At 52.6% G+C, this 15,923-nt stretch overlaps 4 protein-coding genes across 4 annotated transcripts; 2 read left to right on the top strand and 2 right to left on the bottom strand.

The window, feature by feature from the left end:
• Positions 1-112: 112 nt before the first annotated feature.
• On the bottom strand, positions 113-6,255 carry N7443_009318 (serine/threonine protein kinase CLA4; the record flags this gene model as incomplete). Its single annotated transcript, XM_056889374.1, has 7 exons — positions 113-525; positions 574-673; positions 725-2,735; positions 2,813-2,880; positions 4,904-5,918; positions 5,973-6,084; positions 6,135-6,255. 7 exons carry the CDS (start codon positions 6,253-6,255, stop codon positions 113-115), a joined length of 3,840 nt encoding a protein of 1,279 aa, XP_056738676.1.
• Positions 6,256-6,787: 532 nt separating this feature from the next.
• N7443_009317 (lysophospholipid acyltransferase family protein) lies at positions 6,788-7,969 on the top strand (the record flags this gene model as incomplete). Its single annotated transcript, XM_056889373.1, has 2 exons — positions 6,788-7,530; positions 7,582-7,969. 2 exons carry the CDS (start codon positions 6,788-6,790, stop codon positions 7,967-7,969), a joined length of 1,131 nt encoding a protein of 376 aa, XP_056738675.1.
• Positions 7,970-8,379: 410 nt separating this feature from the next.
• Positions 8,380-11,991, top strand: N7443_009316 (putative RNA polymerase II transcription elongation factor (Ctr9); the record flags this gene model as incomplete). Its single annotated transcript, XM_056889372.1, has 2 exons — positions 8,380-9,234; positions 9,289-11,991. 2 exons carry the CDS (start codon positions 8,380-8,382, stop codon positions 11,989-11,991), a joined length of 3,558 nt encoding a protein of 1,185 aa, XP_056738674.1.
• A 1,880-nt stretch (positions 11,992-13,871) lies between these two features.
• On the bottom strand, positions 13,872-14,510 carry N7443_009315 (60S ribosomal protein L25; the record flags this gene model as incomplete). The annotated part of the gene is made up of 1 exon (XM_056889371.1): positions 13,872-14,510. The coding sequence occupies one exon, from the start codon at positions 14,508-14,510 to the stop codon at positions 13,872-13,874; it is 639 nt and encodes a 212-aa protein (XP_056738673.1).
• Between the last annotated feature and the right edge of the window lie 1,413 nt (positions 14,511-15,923).

The raw sequence follows: 15,923 nt of genomic DNA, 5'->3' as shown, positions 1-15,923 counted from the left end.
AAAGAGAGAGCACTGTTCTAACCGGAGGCGCGTAAATCGGTTCCATATGTGCGCGGCAAAGCTTCTCAAATTCCCAATGTGAAGGGGATATGCGAGTGGAATATGATGGAAATTACTGGCCGTTGGCCTTCTTCCACCGCAGCAGTTCCGCGAGGCTGGCGAGACTGCAGCCCATCTGGAGGAATTCGTGAGCGAGGAGTTCGTCGGCTGTGGCTCGGCTGCGGACGTCCACGCAGAGACACACGCTCAGGAAAGCCTTGAGTTCCTTGCTCAGTTTTTCGGGCTTCTTCAGGCGCGGGGTTCCGTTTGTCGCAATGAGGTACAGCGCCTTCAGGGGCTCTTCGTTCAGGTACGGTGGCTCGGATTCAATCATCTCAATGGCCATGATACCCAACGACCAGCAGTCGACTTTGGGGCCGTACTCCTTCTGCTTGACAACCTCGGGTGCCATCCAGTAAGGAGTGCCCACCATGGTGGCACGCTTGTTCTTCGACTCGGTGAGCTTGGCACAGAAACCGAAATCGGCTAGAAGGGGTTAGTGAACTATCTTCAAGCGGCTAGGGCCCGACTCACTGATCTTGACGTGGCCGACACGGTCGAGCAAAACGTTGTCACTCTTGATATCACGGTGAATGATGTTTTGGCTGTGCAGGTGGGCCAGCCCCTTGCAAGTCTGTAGGCAGTGGTCAGTATGTGTATGATCGTTGGAAGGAAGGAAACAAACCTCGGAGCAAATCGTCGCAATCTGGTTCTCTGAAATCACCTGGTTGTTATCAATGACATCGGTCAAGGCACCACCCTCCATGAACTCCATGACGACCCAGAGCTCATTGCTTGACTCCTGCAAGAATGAGTCGAGGAAGTTAACAATGTTGGCGTGCTGGCTGTCCTTCATGACAATAATCTCGTTGACAATCAACTCCTTGCGAGGCTGGCTGCGCAAGTCCATCTGCTTGATGGCTACCTGGCAGCGAGGGCCATATTGGCGGTAAAGCTCACGGGCAACGCCCGATGTTGCCCCTTCCTTAACACGCGCCACGTAGACGGATCCGGAGGCACCCTGGCCAATCTTCCGCTGTTTGCTGTAGGACTCGTTCGGGTTGTCCTTGGACACAACTGATCGCAGGCGATCCATCACTTCGTTCTCAGTCATCGCAGACATGCGCACCTCCTTCTTGTGCGGCTGGTCGGGCTTCTTGGTCAGGGCAGCTTCGGCCTGACGCACACCATCAGAAACACCTTGTTTGGTTCCATTCTGCTTGTTGGCAATGTTCAGAGGCTTCACAGCCTGGACAGGAGCGGGCAGACGGGTGGGAGGAGGTCCTTGAGCCTGCTGGGTCTTGGATGCATTGCTCGGTTGACGGGAAGCCTGAGCACGAGGATCGTTGGGAGGATAGGCGGAGCTGGGCGAGCCTGAGTTCTGGGGTTGAGAACCGGGTGCTCGGGATTGACTTTGTCCATAGGGGCTTTGCGCAGGAGGAGCCGGAGCCGGACGCTGCGCAGTAAGCTGACGAGGATCTTGCCCTTGGCTGCGCGCTGCAGATCCAGGGGCTTGCGGTGCTGGACGACTGGGTTGGTAACGGCTGTTCGAGGATGGATCCGAGCCACCGTAGCCACCAATCTCTTGCTTGGCCAACGGTTGCCGGGTCTTGGGCAAGGTCGCATTGTATGCTTCGTCGTCCTTGCGACGCTCTTCCTCAACACGGCGACGTTCCTGCTCAGCCATTCGCTTCATCTCTTCCAACTGTCGCATCTTTTCAGCGGCTGCGGGATCATTGCTTGACTGGCCGGGGGAGGAGTTGGCAGAGCGCATAGAGCTATCTGTACTGTCTAGGCGCTGTGTAGGCCCAGGCGGGGGAGGGCGTGGAGGAGCAATGGAGTTGCCCACGGTGTTGCTACCGAGTGGCTTCGCTTGTCCATTAGCCGCACCACCCATGCCGGCGTAGTACTGGGGGTTCTGCTCGCGCATCTTGATATCGGAGTAAAACTCCAAGACTTCAATCACAGCCTGAGGGTTCTTCTTATAGTCCTCCTTGGTAATAGCCGAGGCTGTCAAAAGTTTTTCCCATTCTGGAGGCAAGCCCACGAAAGCGCCGGTCTGGGGATCGAAGCCAACGTGAACACGATGGCTGAAGTTGGTCGGGTTGCTGACACCACCCATGCCGGGGCAGCGCTCATAGATCTTGTCGATCCAGTCGTAGATCTCATCATCGGTTCTTACCTCACAAGTAATCGACTTGGTCGCGACATCGCGGGACAGCATGGCAGCCTTGGAGCCTGCATCCTTGGGGTTGGCCAGACGCACAATCTCAAAGGCCATCTTGGTATCCTCCGAGCGGGACACATTGGTGACGGTTGACAGCGGGAAAGACAGGACGCTCTTACCCGTCTCACTCTTCAAAAATTCGATTTTGTAGTCACGTAGAATGAGATATCGCTGGCCCCAGGTTGCCAAAAACTTGTCTTCCTTGCAGCGCACGGGTCCTTCTTTGATGATACCGATTCCGCCCTGTCCACCAGTCTGGCTCCGGGCCAACGATGGAGAGCTGGTGTTGGGGAAAAGCGAGAGGTTGCCGCCGGGGACCGGGCCTGGGGTACTGGGCGATTGCAAAGACATTTGGCCGAACGAGGTGGCCACATTGGGATTGTTGGTGGGAATGGTCAACTGGGGCCGATCCGTAGGGGGGCGGGGAGCTGGCCGCGTATCCATGAACTGATCGGGCGTGTACATTGTACTGCGGAAGGTTAATGGATATCGTTCTCGGGGGCGATCTTCCCGTATCCAAGAGCGACTCACTTTCCGTACTGGGACATATTGCCAGAGACTTCGGGACGCGAAAGAAGTGAAAGCGCGCCGAGACCTCCTGAGGCCTCTCGAAGCTAGCGGCTCTGAGAAAACAGGGTCAGCTCTCACGTTCAGGGGAGCGCCCAGGTCGATCCGAGGGGGGGGGAACGTGCAGCGGTCCCAGGGGCGGTCAAGAAAGGGATTGAGGGGGGAATCCTGAGAATGACGGACTTACGGAAATCAAGAGCGGACCTCGCACTGCGAGGATTGCTCGAACCGAAAAGCAAAAATTGGCCGGGATTTGGGGATGGTGGGGGATGAAAGGAAGATAAAGGGGGGAAGGGAAGATCTCAGGAGGCCATCACCACCCAGACTCTCACGGAGACGACGATACAGGTAAACTAAGGGGCCAAAATAGAGCTAGTCTCATGGCTCGACCTGGTTCAATCTACAGAAAACATGACTCTACCAATCATGGTGGAAAGTGCGGAGTCTGGTTCCACGGTCCGTTCTAGACGACCCGCGCGGTGTACCTACGACTAAACAGTAGTTCAAGGTACCACGTATACATCGCAAGATGTCTATGACTTTCTCTTTCCATTTTAGTGCTCATCCCCCGCCATCACTGAGTACCCAGGTAGATTCAAGCACACCCCTGGCCTGAGTTGCCCAGTAAGTGTTATGTAACCAATATGGCTCGTGTTTGTCACGTGATTCTATATTCCGGACCATGTATCAACGATCTTATACAAGGTTCGCTTTGCTAGCGGACCCGATTGGCAAATTGCATCCTTCACATTTATTACATATTCCTCAGTGTCTGTACATATATTGTAGCTCATCGTATCCGATATCTTTCACACTATTTCAAAGCTTTCCCTCATTAAAACCCAATCACCGTTCACAACACATCAAATCGTCCCACGTTTGTTGTCCAGTTGCGCAAGTTCATCCTCCACGATTGCCATAACAAACAGCATCATGGTATACACTACACTCGAAACTACCCACTTCTTCAACATTAGGAAGAAGTCCCAGACTCTGGCCAAGGTAGCTACATGTGGCTCCAAAGGCTGTGAAGCCCCCGGGCATTGGTATATATTCCATCAAAAGCACCATCGGTCTTAACAAAACTGGGCGCGTTCACGGAAGGACATCCATAGCCACCATCTAATTCATTCTGGTAATACTTCCATAGATACCATGCCCCGGGACTTGGTGCTAGGGACCTGAAGCTCCTCCCAGATAGTGATTACGTCGTATACGTCAGACATAGGAAGGCTAGAAGCGGGTGTGGTTCTAGATGAATTGCTTTCGATTTCGATAAGGAGCCAGCGGGGGGCATGTTAGATCACCACGTGGCAAATGTAAGGTAGCTACTCCCATAGGATAAATAAACCTAGGTTGACTACTCCACCGAGTTGCGATTTGCGCCATTGCCTCACCACAAATGCCAAACCCTGTAGCCTCCAAACTGCGCAGCAGTTGTCTAGCTCTGGACAGTCTAAATACGCCGGTTCATCAGTACTTTCTCAAGATCACACTCTCAAGTACTCAGTTGACTATACCCGTACTAGTCTATGCTGTAACAGCCACATTTCGACAAGATCAGTAATACTTTGGGACCGGTCAGCGATGGCTCCAATGGCGGAGAAAGATTCGTGACATCTATGTCTACTGGAAGCAAACGAAGCTCCCCTGAACCTCCTCTGGCTCTGCTGATGTTGAGAGAGAATTCTGATAGAACATTGTCAACAAATGGCCTCGTGTATTCCGTGTTATGAGGGCTTGGCGACCTTGTAGACAATACAATATGCAAAAAGGAAGTTCATTAAGCATAGTTTCTCATTTTAGAAGATATCAGCCCTCACTGGGTGATCAGTGAATAAACACTAAACATCTATAAGCACTCACTGAGCTTAAGTCTAAGCCTAAGCCTTAGCCTAAGCCTTAGCCTAAGCCTAAGCGCCCTCACAAGGGCGGCAGCTAGAATAGGAAGCCCCACCCGCCAGGGAGGTGCATACATGTGTAATCTGCTAGTATCCTACAGGGTATCGTATATTATGCTACTATATCACTCGCCAAATGGATGGTTGAATTTCAGCAGCCCATTCAGACCTCCCACCCATCCTTCGTGCGCTTCTTCACCACTACTTCTCCGCATAACACTGGGCACGCCCCCTGCCATTCATTCCGCCCATGCCTCATCTCCTCATTCCACACTCGGACTTCCATGCCGACGGCCATCCCTTGACCTAGATTGACCCCATCGAGACTGACTTCCAGTTCTCGTCCACGATTCTTCTCACTCAGTCGGAGTGTGATGGGCGTGCTGGAGGGTAGAACGAGTGGTCGGAAACTGAGACTGCGCGCACAGATCGGAGTCAACAAGATCGACGGAACCAAAGGATGTACGATACTGCCACCACTACTCAGACTGTAGGCCGTACTTCCTGTGGGGGTGGAGATGATAATTCCGTCGACGACAGCCTCGGTCAGGAATCGGCCGCCAACCCAAATATCCACGACTGCCAGATGTGGTTCTTTACCGCGATGGATGAGCAATTCGTTCATCACGTATACCCCTTCGCCCTGATCGGTTTTTCCCCTGATTGGGGTCGTCTCCCGGCCGTCTCCCGTAAATAGTCCGACCTTAAGTCGGTTGCGCATCAAAATGGGAGCTCCGCGGGTTGAGCCCATGGACTTGCCCCGTACAGAGGACCAACCAGTCGGTCCTTGTTGTGCATCTTGTGCATCTTGTGTATCCTGCTTCTCTGGCACACTTGTTGTCTCCAACATCGGAGTACGGTCTCCAGCTCCAGCTCCCGACATGTAGACTTCTCGGAACGCCCGCTTAAACTCTGAGAATTTCCATTCGCTCAGGAAACCTAGGGTACCCATGCTGAACGATAGCACCGGGGGCACATTGGAGCATGTCGCAAACAGTGAGCTCGCGTGTAGGATTGTGCCATCTCCACCTAACGTGACGGTGAGGTCGATCTTGTCATGAAACGCTGTAGGCTTGTCCTCCAAGGAAGCAGTATAAACAGGGTATGAAAGAGACGAATGGACTTCAGCGGCGGTTTTTGATTCGAGGACGACGGCAACAGAAGGATATGTGGATGTGATGTGACTGAATTATCATTGTCAGTCATGCGCCAGTGCCAGCTTCCAGTAGAGACCCTACTTGGCAAATTCAATGAGCGAGTCAGTTACTGCTGGGGCGCAGTCTTTGCGCACCAACAGGACATTTCGAGGTGGTGCGGGCCATTGTAAAGATAATAGTTCACCCTGAGACTCTATTACAGAATGTCAGCCTCGTATCAGCCTTCATGCGCAAGCGCCCTACCTTGGTATTTGGGAATCAGCCGCGGAGCCAGCCCAGCGACATCACGGATCTCGCGACACGGCGCAGAAGAGGAGAAGAAGCGCAGGAACCGACCGGGGAACCTGCGAGGAATGCACAACATGATTGCTAGACCGGGATGACGGTCATATGTTGTTAAATCCGCCCATCGGGATTAAACGAGAAGATGGAGCTCGGCCAGACTTGACGAACTCCGCCGATTGTAGCCCCACCGCCTGGACAGCTCTGACGTTATTGGGTTTAGACTTGTCCACGAGACCTTTGGCTTTGACTTTCTCAGCGTTGCTTTCTGGTTTGTCACTTTAACTGTTACCTCCCTATTTTGCTTCCTTCTTTTATCCCTCCATCCCCCCAAAGATCACCTCCGTTGCAGCGCAGGGCTGCAACCGAGGCCACACTGTCGATCCCGCATCCGCCGTCTCCCGACTCGGTGACTCTTGGTGGGCTGTTTCTGCTCCCCAGTTGTGCTGGTCCCCCGATCTAGCTCGACCAATACATCCCTCATTAGAAACGAAGCACGCGACCATGGATTCAGCCGAAATCCGCCTGCGCAAGCCATCGAATGGCGGAGCTAGCGAGCTTCTAAAGCACTCGAGTAACCCCCCACCGAGCCAAGACTCAAACATGGCATTACCATGCAGGTACTCCGATCGCTACTTCTAGCTGCCTGGTTCAACGGCTGCTGTATCGTCGTCTTCGTGACTCAGCTGGTCGGCTCCCCGCTATACTTCTTCAACAAGGACTACTTCTACTCCTACATGGCCTATACAAAACAATGCTTCGGATTGATGATCACAGCCCTCACCCAATTGGGCGCTCCGACCCTCTGTCGAGTCAGTGGCGACAAGAGTGTGCGAGGCCAGCTCCATCTGTCGGATGGCCTGCTACAGACCAGCTTTCCAGAACGTGTGGTCATGATCGCAAACCACCAGGTCTACACCGACTGGATCTATCTGTGGTGGTTTGCATACACCAATGTAATGCACGGCCGTATCTACATCATTCTGAAGGAGTCGCTCAAGTACATTCCTATCATGGGCCAGGGCATGATGTTCTACGGGTTTATCTTCATGGCCCGGAAGTGGCAATCGGATAAGCCCCGGCTTCAGTATCGTCTGGAGAAGCTCAAAAGCCAGCACAGTGGCTCACAATCTGGCAAGCCACAATATGATCCCATGTGGCTGCTGATTTTCCCAGAGGGCACCAACCTCTCACTTAATACGAAGAACAAGAGTGATGCATTCGGTGCAAAGCAACACCTCGCTCCCTTCAAGCACGTGATTCTTCCCCGATCGACCGGGCTGTTTTTCTGTCTACAGCAATTGCGAGGAACAGTGGACTGGGTCTACGATTCTACTATCGCCTATGAAGGCCCTCCGTAAGTTGGATCTCGATACACATGGTTGGCTATCCACTAACCTTCTTCCAGTAAGGGAAGCTATCCTGATAAGTACTTCACTCTGCGTTCGACCTACGGACAGGGACGTCCCCCAACCTCGGTCAACATGCACTGGAGACGTTTCGCTGTTTCAGAAATCCCTCTCGACGATCAAAAGGAGTTTGAGGCCTGGTTGCTCGCACGATGGGCGGAGAAAGACCAGCTCATGGATCATTACTTCGAAACCGGCAGATTCCCCTCCGAACTGGCTGGTTCCATCGAAGCCAAGTCAGCTACCCCCGAACAAAAAGTAGCGATCTCAGCTGGCTACATCGAGTCTAATGTTAGATTGCACCACTGGGCTGAGCTTGGCAATATCTTCATGGTGCTAGCTGGACTCGGGTGTCTGTGTCGGTTGATGAACAGCTGGTTCAGTTAATTGGCATGGTATGTAAATGGTTTTGGTTTTTGGCGGCATAACGAGAGACGAAGATACCTAGAAGCATTTCCTATTCTTAGAAATGTCATTATTTAATATGAGTTCAAAATGAGGTATTGTTTGACAATAGTAGAGCTAGTGTGGCGTACCGTGGCGGTGCACTCCAGCCACTCCGTTCACCAATTCTCAACTGAACAAGTACCGCGACTGCGACACCTCCGAACCACTTGCGCGTTTACGGTGCGACACAGGGGACATCCAGCCTCGGATATCAGTGCAAGACACATCCCCTTCAATACATTTGCTGGGCCTCGCTTGATCATGAGTTGAGAGCCCGTCACGATTCTTTCATCCAGTCGCATCCCGGTGACCCTCTTTACCCTCGCTCACCCCCGGCGCAAGTCGCAATCATGGCGCCCCTCGAAAACGGCCACGCCAATGGCTTAAATGGAGATGCACTGCCTCCAACAGCCTCAATGGCCTCTCTGCGCTTCTCCGATATCCCTGACGCCATCGATATTCCCGCCTCCAGTTTCGATAGCGAAGTCGAAGTCAGCCTCCTCGATCTCCCCGAAGACCCGACCGAGCTTTGCACATTGTTGGAAAACGAGAGAGCTGCCAAGAACTTCTGGGTTATCATCGCTCTGGCTTATGCCAAGCGAAAGCAGATCGATCATGCTATCGATATTCTGAACAAGGGCTTGGCCTCCGTGGCCCACGGTGCCACCAAAGAGAAACTTGGTCTTCTGGGCTGGGTCTGCTGGCTGCTGATGCTGAAGAGTCGTCAGGCCCCGAGAGTCGCGCCCGAAGGTGAACTTTACTCGGAAGCAAAGACTAAGGATCACTACCTTCAGCTCGCGACCTCGACCTTGAACGAGGCCTCGCGTCTGAACCCGGCATATCCACCTCTGTTCCTGGCGCGTGGCGTCCTCTGTCTTCTTCGTGCCTCTTTATACCCTCCTCGGGCTGCTCGCCCGGGTGCCATCGATACATCTGAAAGAGCGGAAGCTCTGCGTCAGGCATTGAAGTGCTTTGATGAATCTTCAAAGGCATTTGGTGGCCGCAATATCATGGCTATTCTGGGCCGCGCTCGTGCACACTACATGCTGGGAAGATATGCGGAGGCTCTTGATGGTTACCAGAAGGTCTTGATGAAGGTGCCTCACCTCACAGACCCTGATCCTCGAATTGGTCTTGGATGCTGCTTGTGGCAGCTGGGCTTCAAGGACCAGGCCAAGGCTGCTTGGGAGCGATCGCTTGCACTTGTACGTTTCTTTTCTTTGCATTGTCATGAATTTTGTTAACCAACATTTCAACAGAACCCCGAGTCCAAGGTCGCCAACATTCTCCTCGCCGTGTACTACCTCTACGATAGCTCCCGTCGTTCCACCACCGATCCCATGTTCGGCTCTCTCTACAAGGTGGCCATGACTCAGTATACACAGAAGGCGTTCAAGCTGGACAAGGAATACCCCATGACCTGCGCCTTGTTCGGCAGCTACTTCCTCCTGCGCAAACAATACCCAACTGTTGAGACCCTTGCCCGCAAGGCTATCGAACATACAGACGTGATGCCCATTGCCAGTGACGGCTGGTATCTTCTTGGCCGTAAGGCTCACTACGAAGGTGATGCCACAAAAGCAACAGAGTTCTACAATCGCTCCGACCAAGCTCGTGGTGGTGGTGACAAGGGCTACCTGCCTGCCAAATTCGGCGCTGTGCAGATGCAGGTGACAAACAAGGACTTTGACGGTGCCAAGTTCCGTTTGGAGAAGATTGTTCAACAGTCCAGGAACCCAGAAGCCATGATTTTGTTGGCAGCGCTGCATGCGGAGGAAACCTTTGCCCTCCAGAGATCTGGCAGCAAGGAAGACAAGTCGTCCGAGATTAAGCGTGCAATTGGTCTTTTGGAGTCTGTTCGCTCGATGTGGAAGGATGAGAAGCTGAAATTGACACCAGACGAGTCTGTTCTGGTGTATCTTGCTCGTCTCTACGAGAGCAGCGCTCCGGATAAGAGCATGCAGTGTCTTACCCAGCTGGAAGAGCTTCAAATTGCCGGTATCCCTGAGAGCGCTCGTCCGGATATTGATAACGCGGATGATATGAAGGCCGCTCTCCGTGAAAGCCTGCCCCCGCAGCTCCTCAACAACATGGGTTCCTTCCTCTATCAAAGTGAGAAGATTGCCCTTGCTCGTGGCATGTTCCAGTCCGCGCTCAACGCATGTGTCCAGTCAGAGGAAAGAGAAGACGGATCCGACAACGACGCCCTTGTCACTACCATCAGCTACAATCTGGGACGCACTTATGAAGCAGCGGACATGTGGGACGAAGCCAAGAAGGTCTACGAGGGACTTCTGGAGCGTCACAGCAACTACACCGAAGCCAGTGCACGACTTACCTATATTGCTCTGCGCCAAAGCCCCACAGACGAGGGCCCGAAGAAGATGGGCAAGCTCTACGAAGTGGACTCATCTAACTTGGAAGTCCGGGCTTTGTTCGGCTGGTATCTCAGCAAGTCCAAGAAGCGCGTGGTCAACCTCGCCGAGGATCAGGAACAACGCCACTTCAAGCATACCCTGCAGTACCACGACAAGCACGACCGTTATGCCTTGACGGGAATGGGCAACGTGCATCTCCTAGCGGCCCGTGACATGCGCCGCGAGACAGAACCGGAGAAGGAGAAGCGCCGCACTACCTACCGACGTGCCGTTGAATTCTTCGACAAGGCCTTGCAGCTAGATCCCAAGAACGCCTATGCCGCGCAGGGTATTGCTATCGCTCTTGTTGATGACAAGAAGGACCACAGCTCCGCCGTGCAGATCTTCTCCAAGATCCGTGACACGCTCAAGGATGCCAGCGTCTACCTCAATCTGGGCCATGTCTACGCCGAGCTCCGCCAGTTCTCGCGATCTATCGAGCACTACGAGACCGCCCTGGCCAAGGACCGCTCGCGTGATGTTCAAATTCTGGCTTGTCTCGGCCGTGTGTGGTGGTTAAAGGGTAAGCAGGAGATGAACCTGGCTGCGATGAAGACCGCTCTGGACTACGCCCAGCGTGCCCGAGAAGTCTCCCCAGACCAACTTCACCTGCAATTCAACGTCGCTTTCGTGCAGAACCAGATTGCCTCCTTGTCCTACAGCCTACAACCCACGCAAAAGACACTTCAGGATGTGCAGGAGGCCGCCGAGGGTCTCAAGGAGGCTATCGAGACCTTCGACCGTATCTCTAAGGAAAAGAATCCCCCTTACCCAAGCCAGGCTCTGGAGCAGCGTGCCAACATGGGTCGCACGATCAGCAAACAACTGGACCGAGCCATGCAGAGCCAAAAGGAGTACGAGGAGAAGAACGCCGCTAAGCTCCAACAGGCCCGCGAGGCCCGCGAAGCTGCACAGAAGAAGCGCGAGGAGGAGCTCCGCAAGGCACAGGAAGTCGAGATGGAGCGCAAGAAGCGTATCGCCGGAGAGCGCCAGCAAATGCTTGAAGAGACCCAGCGGAGCGCCGCTCAGCGCGCCGAGGTCGAACGTGCCCGCGAAGAAGCAGAGCTTACAGACGACTCCCAGGGTGACAAGGTCAAGCGCACGAAGAAGAAGCAGCCCTCTAAGCGCAAGAAGAAGGGCGGCGACGACTTCATCGCCGATGACGAGGATCAGGCCGAGCACAGCGCCGAGCCAGAGAGCGATACCGAGACCGCGCCCAAGAAGCGCCGTCGTCTCGAGCGGAGATCTGGCGGCAAGGCTACCGCTCCCAAGGCGTCATCGAACAAATTCAAGAGCAGCGAGCGCGTCGTCGATTCAGACGAGGAAGAAGATGCTCCGACTCCAGGCGAAGAGCAGGAAGATCTGTTCGGCGACGAGCCAATGGCGGAAGAAGCTCCTCGTCGACGCGAAAAGGCATCCCGCCGTATCGCGGATGATGATGACGACGAGGAAGAGGAAGAGGAAGAAGAAAAGGAAGAGTTGAAGGCCGCAGAGGAAGAAGAGGAACTTTTCGGTGAAAAGGGAGACACAGAGATGCAAGACTGATTGCCACACTATTTTACTTAACTTTTTACTTATTTGCGGCGTTGGAATGGCAAACTCCGTGATTTGCAATGAACAGTTTGCGCTTCAAACCCTTGTGTAATTAGCCTACAGTTTGAATTGGATATTTAGACCTTTGTGCAAAGAACAGACGTATCATGAGACCCGGCTAGTTACATGTGCTGTATCGGCAATTAGCCAAACAAGGGCCGTGCTCGTGTCCCTGTCTCACAAATCAGCCCCCATTCCCTAGCTAGGTACGGTACCAACCCCTACCTACACCGTATACGTCCTCGGGTGTCAAAGATAAGCAAAAGCTGACACCTACAACCTAGGAATTAGCCTATGCAGATCTTGCATTGAGTTCATTCTGACATGTAATTTGCGGCTTGGCATGCGAAATACGCTCCGAGCTTAGTCCTGCCGCGCTTGAGGATCGGCGCAAATACGCAGTACGTCCCGCGGCTGTGCATTAGTGCAATTGTGCGTTGGACTCGGCTCGGAGTCTAGTATGCAGTAGGCTTAGGGCTGATAAGTTACTGCCTAGGTATCCGTACTTTTGACTTTGCTGTTTTGGAGTATGTATGTCATTGGAGTAAGGTAAAGATACGTATAGCTTGGCGTGCCGTTGAACCATGGCACCTTTGAAGCAATTAGTCTCTCTTTCAGTCGCAATGACACTAGACATTAGAGAGTAAATCTCTACCTTGAGAAATAGGATCTGAACACTCATGTCCCCCACGAACAGCCCAGGGTGCCGTATCCTCTAGCCCAAGATCATCGCCATATCTACCTACCCGGGCAGAAAATGGTAAAGTGTCAGTCAACGCCGCATACGGAATCAAGAAGAAAACAACCTTCACACTTCACAACAGCCAATTGTATTCAAATACATCGGATTTTCAACTGCAAAGTATGAAAATTAATCCCTCGTCAGGAACAGTTCATAATTCTAAACCTATCGCTCTATGGAACGACACCTATATTTTCAGGCTTCAATACAACCATATAACTAGGACCTAGAACTTGCCGACCCATTCCGGAGGACCCCATACTCGGGCACTTATGGAATGTTCCTTGGTGGTGAATTTGAACCGTAAGATTCCGTAATGGTGGTTAATGTTGCATAGAATTGGGGAGGGGTGGTAACTTTATCCGTTTTAAGGTTGAAGGCGGTGAAGCTTGACGTTGACCTTTTGGGTTTATAGTGGCGTTTCCCGAGAGTGAAGTATGAGGTAGAGGTGAGATAAGTTGTTGCAATTATTTATTTCATATTTCAAATCATCTGCTTTGCATTCTCTATTCTATATTCCATATTCTTGTTCTATGTTCTTATGTGGTGGTAGGTAAGTTTATGATATTAGCGCAACCATCGATTGCGGCTCTGCTCTTCGCATCTGTAAGTGATCGTCAATAAAATATTCCGGAGACTGCCCTCTTATCTCAACCTATCACCACCCTGATTCCTCCTGGAAATGTACACAGGATCCACTGGTACCCGGAACGGTGAAGCTTCATGTTTTGGGATATCTGTTCCTGGATCCAGCGGCGTAGCCATTGGATGTGCATGCACGTCAGATCTTCGTTTTTTATTCCTTTTTGAAAAACGTTTCGTCTGATAGAGCAGTAAGTTGTGGAGGGTATTTAAGAGGTGGCATTGCCATGCAGGACCGGTTTCGTTTCTTGTTTTTCTTCGATCCCAGTTCCGTTGTCCCGATCCTACCTCCTTCCATTCGGTGGGTTATACTCTACTATACGTTGATGTGAGTGTTCAGTGCTGATTGTGGTTAGTTTCCTATAACACACACCTCAGTATGCATTATTCTTATACTTGCGCCGCTCTTTTCGCCGCCACTGCTCTTGCCGGTCCTATTAGCCTCCGCTCAAACGAGGGTGGTGTGGCCGGTGATATTGGCGCTGGTGTTCTTGCCCTCCGAAATGGCGATCCTACCGGTGCTAAAAACGCTCGCTCTCATGAGGGTTTGGTTGGTGATATTGGTGTCAGTGCCCACGTTTTGGACAATGGGGATATCATTGGCGTCAAGAATGCTAAGCGAGAAAGTGTTGACGAAGACACCGAGAACACCATCGGGGAGGAGGCCGACAAGGCCGAAAATGAGCTCGGGGAAGAGGGAGACAACGTCGAGGGCGTTGCCAGAAAGTCCGACAACGACGACTTCAACCTCATTAGTGATATCGGTATCGCCATGGAGGACCTCGGCAAGGGTGATGTCTCTGGGATTGAGAACGCTGATGATAGCGGCCGAAAGTCCCTCATCGGTGACCTTGATCAACCCTTGGAGGTTCTCAGCGACGCTAAGTTCCTCGGCCCCAAGCGCTCGAGCCCCGAGGGTGAGAATTTCGAGAGCGCCGACAGACTGATCGACATCTCCCTCTTGGGCAAAGGCAACCCCGATGGTAAATACTACAGTGACGGTAGCATCAGCATCAAGCGCGATGAGAACGCCCAAGACGATTTCATCGGCCCTTTTGAGATTGGCGTCCCGGTCATCGACGTACATAACCCCTAAACAACCTCTCAATCTTCAAAAGCGATATAGATAATACGATGGTATGGTCCAGAGTCCCCGGCTTTTCCGAGCAACACCAACAGGATACAGTGATCACTTGGGGGCTTCTTTTTTCATTTATTTATGTTTTTAAAGAACTGGCGTCAGGGAACTTCGGCTTAATAAGGGTAACTGATAATCGTTGATGTGTCAATGGAACGGTTTGAACTTATTTGCTGGCGTTAGGCTATTGAACTATAAGTGTAGATCCGCCGTTAGATGGAGCGACTATGGAGGCGCGATCGTGGCAATCAATCGATAGCGTGTAGCCTAGAGAGGGGGGTCCGGCGCCAGTCGGCTACGATGAGGCCCACGAGGTCCACGCGTATAGTGTCGCCATAAATAGGTTTTTCGATTATTGACATTACCGATAACCGGTTCGTAATGGACATGGACATGGAAATAGAACGGGTAAGATTCGTAGGATTCGAAAAAACAAATCATACCCTACAAGCATGAGGCCACACCAACATATTTCTCTATCTCTGATTGATCAATTCCGGAGAGAGAATTTGCTACCTCCACCGGTAATCGGGGCATCGGGCATCGGGCATCGGGCATCGGGGCATCTCTGTGCGGATTAGGCGACCGTTACGTCCCACCGGCCACATGGCCTACTCTCGCCATCTCGATTAGTTCTAACCTATGTCCAGGCTCATTTTAACGTCGTGCTATTTCGAGAGAATTGCCGATGGACTCGTTCGTGAAATTGCTGCTGTAGATCGCGTGCCGTGCGAACCCGTTCGCTGTGTTTACAATTTCCGAGGCCCGTGTCCGTGCGTTCTGGGACGCGTCTCGCCTTTGGAGAGCCCAGATTTCTCAGATTTCTCAGATCGGAGGGCCCTGCGCTACATTGCAGGCGCAGGTGCAGGTGCAGGTGCAGGTGCATCTGCACGTTCATTTGTGCCTCGGGGAGAGCGTGCCCGGTACCTGCATGAGGTGCAGGAATCGTAGGCATCCCAGGAATCGCAGGAATCGGCCATGTGAATGTTAGGGCTTACGGGGTCCGGGATTGACCCCCCAAATCACGCCATAAGATTGAGGTTCAGGGAATTGGAAACACGGAGTGCTCCAACTCCCAAACATGAACGGCAATTTCGGGGCGATTTCTACTGTAGTGGCCCATGGTGGACCTGGGTTCATGACGACAGGAGTGGATGGCTGAGGACGAGAGGACAGTGGACACCTTACGGACCTTCTCAAACAGTCAGGTCCAGAGCCCGATCGTCGAGACGGTCTCTTCTCTTCACTGGGCGTTGAACAGTGGAGCCCGATACTGGGCGTCACCGAGTGTTCTAGGCGAGGGGATCGTCAGGAGAACGGAGACAGAGGCCAGCTCTGTACCAGCACTTACTGAGTGAAGTG

Source organism: Penicillium atrosanguineum (assembly GCF_028827265.1).
Source record: "Penicillium atrosanguineum strain IBT 20685 chromosome Unknown utg000007l_segment0_segment0, whole genome shotgun sequence".
Taxonomy (NCBI): Eukaryota; Fungi; Ascomycota; class Eurotiomycetes; order Eurotiales; family Aspergillaceae; genus Penicillium; species Penicillium atrosanguineum.
Note: the sequence above shows the minus strand (reverse complement) of the source record. Positions and strands in the feature narration are given on the sequence as shown.